We start from the raw sequence: 11,191 nt of genomic DNA, 5'->3' as shown, positions 1-11,191 counted from the left end.
TCTCTCCAGTAAATAAGCCATTTTTTCCCCAATAGCGATGGCTTAAGAAGTGTTTAAGTACAGGAACATTCAATTATTTATTTGGAGGGAAAAAATAAAATATTTATTTAGCAACTCACCTTTTTAAAAACACAGCTGGTTCAGAATTTATATTTGAGTTGGTGCATGTAATTTACAGTAGTTAGAGTCTCTTAATGAGTTGACTGTTGCCCACAGACCTCAATTTACAATAAAATAAAATAAAAAATGTCATGTAAACATTAGAACTGGAACCCATAAAGCAAATTCTCTTCTGGGTTTTAGAACTGAACAGCTGTGCTTGAATATACCATCTATTATCTCACCAGCCCACCAGAATGCTGTTACTTATTCCACATGCAAAGAGGGAATTTACAATGGGATCTTAAAGAGACAGAATCAAAATACAGAGATTATAATTCTACAGTAGTCAAGAGGCACTTGCTGGTTGTCATCAGAAAATAATATATCATTTAATTTGCAAAAGTGGAGCATGGCATTTTTTCAGGTTGTGTCGTCAAAATGAACACAAACATCCCGATTTATGTAAATAACTTTAATGCACTTAAGGGCAACAAAACCACAGGCAGTGTAGTGATTCTCCAGAATATAAAAAAAAAATGCCAGTACACCAATTAAAATAATCTTTTAAAAAGCACTAATAGAGGTTCTTTTTTAAACTTTGACCTATATTATTGTGCACACATACCAAAAATAACAAATGCACATTCTAGAAAGTAGATTGCTGTCCAGGAACCAGTTAGTTTGCTTCGCTATAAAGAGGCTTGGAATGCAATCATAAAGTCAAATGACGTGAAGTTCAATGCAAGTAAAATAGTTTACAAAAATAAACAAAAGAAAGATCAGGGAACTATTTCATGCTTCTCAACTTTACATTTGACATGAGGTTTAGAAAACACCCATTCTGTACAGGCTTTGGTATTGTGAAGGTGAACTGACTAACCAGCTATTGTTTGACTAAACTAAATGAAGACCTTATGAAATATCATCAACCTTAAATAGGCACAGCTGTATTTTATATATGCAAATTAGTAAAAACAGGTAAAACCAGATTTGTTTTTGATAAACATACTTAAAAGCATGTTTTCTATGCTTTCCTTCACATTACAAGCAGGATTTAGAAAAGCAAATTTTCTTTTAAAATGTAACTTCAGTCCATTCTAAGGTGAATAAAGGCACCGGTGCTTGAACATTGTCTCGTGCTGCTAAACGTTCAACAAGAAATATGTTTTTTTTAAACGGAGACCAGAAAAACAAAAAAACCATCAAATCACCATTTTTTCCCTTAGGTAGACCAATGCAAAGACAAGTGGTATAACGGACCATACAAAATGTTGTACATGTACAAAATGTTCTGTGTCATGTGCAATCATCTACGATGCTCTCTGGGAAAAGGGGACGTGTCTGAATGTCTGTTTCCTTCAGCCATCTGTAGGCACATGAGCCTGGCAAAAGAGTTGAGCTGCTTTCTGTAGATGTGGGTTTGTAATCAGGGACAATGTGCTCCCAGTCTTACTGCAGTGGGCTGTCAAACACTGTGTCTGGCAGGACAGAGATCTTTATCTTCTTATCGGGCCAGCTGTACTCCTTCGGCAGCTTAGACTGGGTGAGAGGGTAAAGAGATACATAGCATGTTAAAAACATTGAGAAGTTTACGAAACCTGTGAAATATCTTAATGTGAGGTCTAAAATCTTACCACTTCACGGGTGCTCAAATCCTGAACGTCAGCTAGCATCTGCTCTACAAACTCCTCAGTAAGTAGTATCTAAATTGAGGGGATCAGAACAAAGTCACACACATGGAACGACACTGAACTTTAAAGAAATCGTTCAAACAAAAATGAAACATTTCCTGAAAATGTACTCACCACCAGGCCATTTTTTTGTGATGTAATAGTGTCTGCATGTCTGTTACCTGTAACCATGGTCCATGAGCAGCATATGGATGCTCTTCTGTGGCAAAGGCCCCTTCTACCCCAGTGGATACGAAGGTGATTGCCGTGTCTCCATTAATGCTTTTATATGTGAAATGACGGCCATGAAGCAGACGACCTCTACAAAAAAAAGATTAAAAAGAAAAAAACTGAATTAATCATTTACACAGACATTGATAAGTGTTGTTAAGCGGGAAATATCAAAGGCTAAAGCTATAAGTAACCTGATGTTCACTTTCTCCCTGCTCTCACTTGGACTTTAAACAAAGGCTTCTCTGTGAGCCTCATCTCTGTCCAAACAAGGAGATTACATAAAACTCATAGTGGTTTTCAGGGGTGGAAATTAAGGGGGGCCTGGGGCAAAAATGCCACCAAAATTCAAGATAATGGGGCAAAAATTAAACAATCTATTAAGACTGTCATGATTAAAGTAAAATAAGAAAATGAAAAAAAAAACGTTGATTGCTTTATTACACTTAGATCTGCTAATGTTTCATCAGGTTTCTTTTTACGTTATGATGTATTTTTATGCATTATGACCAATCACATGTTTCTGTTGAGTTTATAGCAATGGCCAATCAGAGGTGTTCAGTCACCACTGAAAACGTTTGTTCTGCAGTATTTGACAAAAACAGCACAAAAATGCCCCTGGAAATTAACTGGAACTGAATTTGAATTGAATGAACAGAAAAGTTTATTTCCGACCCTGGTGGATTTCAAGAAAACGTATGACAAACGACATTTAATTGCGCAAGCACACTCCCAACAGAGTTTTGCCCTACCTGAGGCACAGTGGGAGAAGAGTCCCAGACTCCTGGTTGAACTTCAGATGCACGCTTTCCAGCTGTCGTGTTCGCACCAACTCATGAGGGACAATAGCAGCCGAACTCTCACTCTCTAGACTGTCCTTACGGCTCCTGGGATAATAGAAGAGGGGAAAAGATAAATAAGGAAAAAACAGAATGAGGGTGTCCAATTTGTGTCCAAGTGCCACATTTGAACTATATAAAAGTCATTGCATTAAATAACCACGTTGTAACCGTGTTCATCACATTAACTATGAACCTGATCCACTAATGTTGAAATACCAGAAATGTTCCAAATAATGATGTGCAATGATTTTCATACATTTATAGCTTAAGTGCCTAAATATTTTTTTTTTTAAGTAAGAAATAGTGCAGTGCAGAGTTTTGTTTCCATTTTGTTGTAACAAAAAGTAACTTGCAGACACTGTTCTGAACACCCATTTTCAAAGTGGAATAAAGAAGAATAGTCTCCATAGCCCATTTGTTGGAGAAATAGTTTCAGTTTCACTCGTAGTTGGCTCTTACCTTGATATCTGCTGGGTCTGGAAATGTCCAACTGATTGTCTATGGAGAAATTAGGGGCAGATTTGTACCACAGCGAAGTGAATGAATGCATTTACCACTACTGCCAAACGGCAAATCAAGTTTATTCTTTCCAAAAGCCACTTACAAAAAAAGTCAACTTTCCCTCTTTTAAGAGATTGGAATAGCGCCTTTAAATGCATCTACATATTTGTAATTCAGTCGCTACTGTAAGGCCTTTTAGGCACAAAATGTTGGACAGATGCATCAGTGGCGCAAGTGTGGCAAACACAGGTCGAGCAACTGATCAACAACTGACAAATAAATTCATGACGCACTTAAGCGGTCTTGAAAGTTTGTCAGTTAAGTATGCATAATGATAACTTGACTGCTTTATCAAATAACAGGAACAAATAAGTAAATAAATAAAATTGCATACAGGATTCAACTCATTTTCATTATGTCTGGTTCTGTTAATGGTCTTTAACTTGCACGGCTGCTGAATCTATTGTGCGAAACATACATTGCCGACCAAAGTAGTCAAATTCCCCAACTAATTATTCTTATGAGCTGGTTCTTTTTAGTAAAACAAAATATGTCTGAATCAATCGGAGGGGGCAAGTAAGTAAATTAATTACTTAATGAAACTGCAAGTCATTACTTTCATCATGACAAACTTGAAATTCAACACAACGACTTGATCACAAGTACTAAAGGAATCGTTAATGAAACTGGAATCGTTAAAAGGAATCTGAACCAGAACTGTTAAATTCTTTATGATTCTCAGTCAGTGCAGAAGCCTGAACTCCTTTTCCTCTCCATAAAGAAAGTATGTACAAAAGTGAAGTTCTTTATTACAAAACTGTCATTGTACATCACTTCAGTTCAGCATTATGTTTCTCATTCATCATGATTATTTGGAACAGGCAACACAACCAATTTCAGCAGGCAGTCAGGCTGAGCTCCAGGATGTGTGTCTGAATCTCTAGCTGGGCTACAAGTAGCAGGGGGCCATGAGCAAAACAAGGGGGTGCAGACAACGGGATAGTGAGATTAACCCAGACAAACCATGCACTGAGATGATCTGGATTGCACAGCGTTTAATGAGATGAGGATGGAGTGCTTAAAACGGTCACCCCAGCTAACTGCTACCATCACAGCCCTAATAACAAAAACTACAGGCAATGTCTAATAGCACAAATAATCATGGGTCTAAGGACAGTATAGCATAATACAGCACCCAATTCAAAAGCACATTTGTACTGGCAAGCTAATTTCATGAGCTAGTAACACTGCTGTACAATAGCAGGCCAGCTGGCAAGAGTCAGCACTCATGAGGACAAAGATTGAAGGGACAGGCTGTGTCTGAAAATACCTGCAGGTAATTATCCACATATTGGACAGGCTTCTGAGCCGCTGTCAAATCAATAGTGATTTTGATATATAGCGGTTGAGTTGAACCAACCAAAGTTCATTAAATTCATTCCTAACTCTGTTAAAAATTGCAGGACTGTTTAAAAGCCATTTCTTAACAGTGCACCAAATAGGGGTGGGCGGCATGACTAAAACCTTATATAACAGTACTGCATCACATATATATCATTCATGATCAGTTAATTTTGCAGAGTTTTGCCACATTGCTTTCTTGCAGTATGCATTGGGTGTTTGGGTGCAGTATACATTGGATGTCTAAGTATTCATTTTTTGTTTCACCTAGTGAAATCGATAAATGCTGAAAACTTGTTTAATAATTACAAGCAGTCCTAATGAGTTTTCAGCAATACTAATATCAACAGGCTTATAGACTAATTTATAGGGGTGGATACTGACACTGATTTCACAAACTGATTTGATTCTGATCTCAATTCGATACTGATTCGTTTGGAATGGATGTATATCAGGTACAGAACTTATCGATGTTTTTGTAAGGAAAAAGTTTCTCAACTGAACTATACAATTATGTCAGTTGGTATATTGCCATAATATTAAAGGTTAAAATTAAAAGAGTCCAAACCATTCAATTCAATTGCTATTTATTTTTAGATAAAGTAAACAAAACTTAACTGAGTTTTCTAGCAAAATTATCAAGCTGTGATTAAACGGCTTTCCTGAGGTAAATGTAACATTACATTGTTTACAAACTGTTTTATAGGCGTCTTTCCGCAACTGAAACATGATACATTTCAGTACGTTTCTTTCAACATACCTTATGATATTATTTCATGTTTATTCCATGATATAGGCCTAACTACTACTAAAGCTGAAGAGATGATCGCTTAGTGGATGGGAGAAGAACATTACGTATATTGGTTAGTGCAGTTTAGTGCAAACATCAACTGAAAATAGCAGACTGACAGATCGATCTTGAAATTTAAATATCACTATCGGTTTAAAATTAAGAAATCAATACTATTAATCCAGCCCTACCAACTTGCACATCTACGCAATCATGCGCACAACAGAAATGTCTGTGATGTTACACTGCTCAACCACTGCAAAAAATGGCAATGGCAGTAGACCTACATCACTTTTCATGATTCACAGCACCCATAATCATAATCTCAATCACTTATGTGATTAATTGTGCAGCCCTGTATGCTATAAACAATATAGAAAAATCTCTACCTGGTGACACACTTTTCACACTATGTATATACAGTCATAGTGCCCAGCCCTGGCACCAAACATCTTTTGTCTCCTAGCCATAAACCATAATGATGCCATCCTGTCCTGAACAGGTGGCACAGCAAACCAAAGCAGTTTGGTGTCCTGAAACAAACTTTTCAACCTGCTACTTCCAGAATTAAGGTCACAGCACTGGGTAAACCATACTTCCGCTTGACCAGTATAATCACACTGTCCTGAAGCTTTGATTGTCATGAAAGGGCAGGACTTACTGTGGCCGGTCGTGACTGTGCTTCTGACTGCTGATGGGAGGCAGGACAGACTTGCTGTTAATCTCCAGTCCTTTCCTCAGGGCTTCTCTAATCTGTTCTGTGTCTATATGAACAATACACAAATACTCATGACAATGTGACAGTAATTTGAGCCAATACAAAATCTCTGAAGCATACAGAGTTTGGTGTCTTGTTTTTTCAATCGGGCTGCGCTTGTCCTTAGCACCCCTCACCTTTGTCGGACAGCCTGCGTGGCTGTGACCCAATGCAAATGCTCCTGCTGTCGTCCTCATCCTCGGGAGGTCGGCTCAAGTCATCCCAGGCGCACTTGGCACTGACCCCGCTCAGGTTAGAGCCGTCCGTCTCTATGCCTTTATCCACTCGTTCCTGCTTGGGATGAGCAATCAACACACGCACTAATCAGCAGGAGATCAGCATGGCTGGACATGTGTCCGTCTCAGCGCAGAGAGTGAGGGGGCAGAGGACTAACAGCAGGTGGAGGTGTTGAGTTTAACAGCCACAGACTTAATTACACTCATGTTTTCCCATCACTCCTGAAGCATCACAGTATGTGCTATAACAGATGACCTTAATCGCCAGAAATGATTATCATTCATTACTTGAGAGATATAAAATGTGTTTAAAAAAATAGAGTGGGGGATAAATATGCACAGGAAATTACAAGTTTAACTTGGATACACAAAAGTATCTTAACACAGTTAACAAAGACCTACATTTAAAGGAATAATTCAAAGAAACACTAGCAATTGCACTATTAAATTTCTGGCTGATACAGATAAGCAAACAATTATTGTTATGTTATGGTTAATAATCAATATAACCAATGAATGACTGATATTAAAATTCCAAACTATTTTCTCTAAATAAATAAAACACCCAAAACAGTAACATAAAACAAAAAAAGCAGATTTAGGCATCACTACACGATGTCATGTACAGTACGATAATGGATATTCATTTTGAGATCTGCTAAAGATTACATTTAACAGTGTTATAAAATTAGTGTTTCAAAAGATAACTAAGTGATGACGAAAATGTTTGTGCAAAAAAATTATACTTATTAGAATTATTTCTGAAGGATCATGTGACACTGAGGATGAAGTAAAGATGATGTTGAAAATTCTGCTTTGGAATAAAATATACTGTTTACATGTAAAATATACTGTTATTTTACTGTATTTATGACACTTCTTTCCAAAACAATAACATTTTTACCAACCTCATACTAGCATAATACTCAATATCGACCGACGTATATATAATATCAACCAATAATGATAATTTTACCGAAATACTAAAGTTACATTTGTGTGAGGAGCAGACCGAAATATCATTTAAAATCATCTTTAAAAGGAAGAGTTTGAGCAAATAACCATGAACAGTTGTCATATATGGTAAAGAGGAACATGTAAATTTTTCAAAATTCGTGTTCCACACAAAAAAATAACAGCAAGCCATTTAGCAACAATATCAGGGTAAATAATACGAGCATTTTCATGTGGATGATCTGTTCCTTTCAACAACATGCAAACTTCAGAAAGCCTTACTTGCAAGTGTGGATCAATGTCAAATATAGTTTCCCCTCTTCTCATATCAGTGATTAACCATGGACCCCCAGCACTGCAAACAAAACAGCAGACGAAACAAGACCCAATTCAGAATTAATGAAAAACAAAAACAGCACAAAGCACCTCAGAGCAAATGAAAGCTCCTGGCCCACTTAAAGGGGTCATATGATGCGATTTCAAGTTTTCCTTTAGCAGACTGCGTTTGTCGGAAGGAGGGACTTTGTAGAAAACTAAGCGTTTGAGGGAGGCGGGGCATAGAGGACTTACAATAATGTACAGTATTTGAAAAATAATGTGTTTTTTGAACATTAAAGCATGTCAACATATTCTGTTACACCAAATACACAAAATAATGATCTTTAAAAAAGCATCATATGACCCCTTTAATGGAAAAGAAACATCATTTAGAAACATGACACACATATTCTTACATTTGCTTACAGTAACACAAACTTATAACTTCACCCCTCCATAAATGCCACAGAGACAAAGTAATATATCAAGGGCATTCATTTAGTTTCTCAGCTGGTTAAATCAGTCCTGCAGTTTCTTTAACGTAGTTTTCCCACCAATTGAGCACGAGCATGTCCTTGGCCTGTCTCATGGCTGGCTGTGGGATTACTCACATGTGCACTCCTCTCAGCAGGTCCAGAATGCCTTGACCGTTCCACTGCTGCGCTGCCTGCAGCTCCTCTGTGCAAACACCCACAATCTGATGAGCACAGAAGGAAAAACTTAATTTACACCAATCAGAAGGAGACACATGCATAAGAGGACAAGGTTAATAAATGTTAATGTCTTAAGGTTATTTCAAATATACAGTGGGGCTCAGCTGAACATAAATGGCTATATAAACACGTCTGAAGCCGACCTCAAAGGGTACAGAAACAAATAAGAAAACTAAATAAATGTGATTTTATATTAGCCTACAGTCAACAACTTTTTTGAAACTGCTGGCTTGTTGTGCCTGACCTGAAGGAAGCTGATGTGACCAAAGGGGGTCTGCATGGGCTGCATCTGAGGGTCCTCTGTGAGTAGCATATGCTGGATTCTAGACTCGCTGTTGTCCAACGGACTGTGCCACGAAATGTGATCGCCGCTACAGAATGTGTTTTCTGTTGCAGAGCAAATTATTTGTCTGAGAGGTTGCATACTTTCATGAGAGTAATATTTAATATTGAAATTAAGTATAATTTTAATTTTGACAACTCTAATATATTGCACACAGTATATGCAATAGAGTACATACATAGATACCTGCTCTGGGACAAATCTGCAATTTTCACACTAAAACACTAAAAAAAAGTTTGTTTGTACTTCAAATAAAAAGCTACTAAAATTAAGCAGAACGCCATATTCTGCTAAATACAGTCTGCACATATTTAGATGTGTGATTCCACATGCTGCACCTCATATCACTCAGTTGGATTCGCAGAGGTATTATTATATTAAACTGGCAGGCGAAAACAAAATCTGGATTTTAGGTTTGATCTGAAGTGCAAAAATATGGGAAAAAAGGACTTTTTTGCAGTTTCTCTTTATCCTGAGATACCACTGTACTTCTTTAGAAATCCTTTTCAACTTGATTATATTATAGTTTTACAGTTATACAAAGCCAAACTTTATTTCAAGGCTTTATTTTACATTTGCGTGTCCCACTCAAGCTTGATTATTACAACGGTAAGACAGTAAAAGTGTAGATTAAAAGCATAAATGGTTCATACTATCAGGCTGAGAAATAATGATCATGAAAAACTACATTTTTACCATTTACACCATATATTAAATGACTTTAAATCTGTTAAAGCTGAAAACAACAGCTGCTACATTGTTTTGAAATCACAGAAGGAATGCTTCCAGGAATTATAAAACTCCTACCCCTAAAGAGTGGGGGCAGGTACAGTACCTGATTGAAACACGTATCGAGCCAAGCCTTGCATGAGCTACATTTTATACAGTCATACAGTTATACAATCATTTTACAATCATAAAAGTTACAACTTATTTATGATTTTTTTACATAAACATAAGATTGGATGTTTTTAAGGCTTTTTTATTAGAGGAGATTCTTTGAAGTGATGAGTAAAGCAAAAGTAGGCTAAATCAGAAGTGAATATTTTATAGTTAGGTTTAAAGTTAAGGCATCGCGCTTTGTGAATGTGGAATTTTCCCAGCATACAGATAAAGTCCAGGGCATCCTCTAGCTCCCTATTGTCAGAAACCACAGAATGAAAGAGAACCTTAACTGTAGAAATGTCACATAGACGAAAGAATACGAGAAGTAAAGATGCCGAAATTTGAAGCCAGAATTGTTTAGTATACGGACAGAAATAGAATAAATGTGAGAGAGATTCTTCCTCTTCTTGGCAGAAAGAGATGAGTGGAGAAAGATTTTGTATGAATTTACGTAAATATTTCTTGCAGGGGTAATAATGATGAATAATTTTAAAATGAACATCTTTTATTTTATGATTAAACAAAATAATTAAAAAAATTAGTTTGGCACTGTCCATACCTTCTGAAAATTAACATTTGGATAAAGTACCAACCACTTTCCAAAAGCTTTAAAAGATGAAGCATTATTAGCAGTAATAAAGTTTCTCAAAAATTTGTTTGTACACTTATTATCCATAATATTAACCCTTTGAATAAATAGTTGAGGGATAATTAAACTAAAATTACAATATATTTTATAAGACTTCATTAACAATAACAACTTTAGGAGGAACGGAATTTGTAAGAATAGTATAGTCCCGTTTTGAAGCATTTATCCCATATTTATTAATAAAATCAACATAAGCATAAAAATATCCACTGTTGCTTATTAAATCTGATAAACACATAAGTAAATTAATATTTTATTCATTTTTTAAATTTAAATTTAAATTAAACTAAAAAATTTTTAGTTTTTCCCAGAAAAAAATATCTGTTTTCATTCATACTTTTTAGATTTTTTCTTCCATGAGTCTAAAGCTTGCTTATGGAAGTTTGAAAGCTTCATAGTGAGCCTTGTGGACTTAAAATCACAAGAAAGCAAAAAACTCTAGGCTACATTTCCACATCTCTTGAAAACACAATCATTTGTTGAATTTTTGTTTTTGCCCGCCACGCACACATAAGTAAATTAATATTTTATTCATTTTTTAAATTTAAATTTTAATTAAACTAAAAAAATTTTATTGAGTTTCTGTATTCTTTTTTTTTTACTGTTTCAATCATTTACTGCTAATATGATACTTAAAATTTATTTTTTCACATGCCAGAGATTTCAGTAATTTATCTATTTGTTTTAAAAATCTATTTCATTTTAAACCGAAATTTGTGAATCTACTAACTGTACTTTCCAAAGTACATAAAGGTTTAGTGCCACCTGCTGGACAGACTATTGACTGCACATGTGCCTG

At 36.0% G+C, this 11,191-nt stretch overlaps 1 protein-coding gene across 1 annotated transcript; it reads right to left on the bottom strand.

Moving 5' to 3' along the window:
* Positions 1–1,277: 1,277 nt before the first annotated feature.
* LOC107747551 (suppressor of fused homolog) lies at positions 1,278–9,727 on the bottom strand. The gene is made up of 11 exons (XM_016562124.1): positions 9,694–9,727; positions 8,760–8,902; positions 8,414–8,499; positions 7,767–7,839; positions 6,432–6,588; positions 6,199–6,301; positions 3,305–3,343; positions 2,756–2,890; positions 1,955–2,093; positions 1,737–1,805; positions 1,278–1,641 (listed from the first exon to the last, which is right to left on the bottom strand). Exons 1-11 carry the CDS (start codon positions 9,725–9,727, stop codon positions 1,552–1,554), a joined length of 1,068 nt encoding a protein of 355 aa, XP_016417610.1. The 3' UTR covers positions 1,278–1,551.
* Positions 9,728–11,191: the final 1,464 nt, after the last annotated feature.

The sequence above is a fragment of the Sinocyclocheilus rhinocerous genome, unplaced genomic scaffold (genome assembly GCF_001515625.1).
Source record: "Sinocyclocheilus rhinocerous isolate Xijiao unplaced genomic scaffold, SAMN03320098_v1.1 scaffold469, whole genome shotgun sequence".
Classification (NCBI taxonomy): Eukaryota; Metazoa; Chordata; class Actinopteri; order Cypriniformes; family Cyprinidae; genus Sinocyclocheilus; species Sinocyclocheilus rhinocerous.
The sequence above is the reverse complement of the archived record's forward strand: the minus strand, read 5'-3'. Positions and strand labels throughout refer to the sequence as shown.

Bases quoted from the DNA above. Each gene is read 5' to 3' on its own strand.
- LOC107747551 (XM_016562124.1), bottom strand. From the start codon at position 9,727: ATGCAAGGCTTGGCTCGATACGTGTTTCAATCAG. The intron at 6,302-6,431 runs GTGAGGGGTGCT...TTGTTCATATAG, and splicing joins ACGCAGGCTGTCCGACAAAG to ACACAGAACAGATTAGAGAA. The intron at 1,642-1,736 runs GTAAGATTTTAG...CCTCTCACCCAG, and splicing joins ATTTGAGCACCCGTGAAGTG to TCTAAGCTGCCGAAGGAGTA.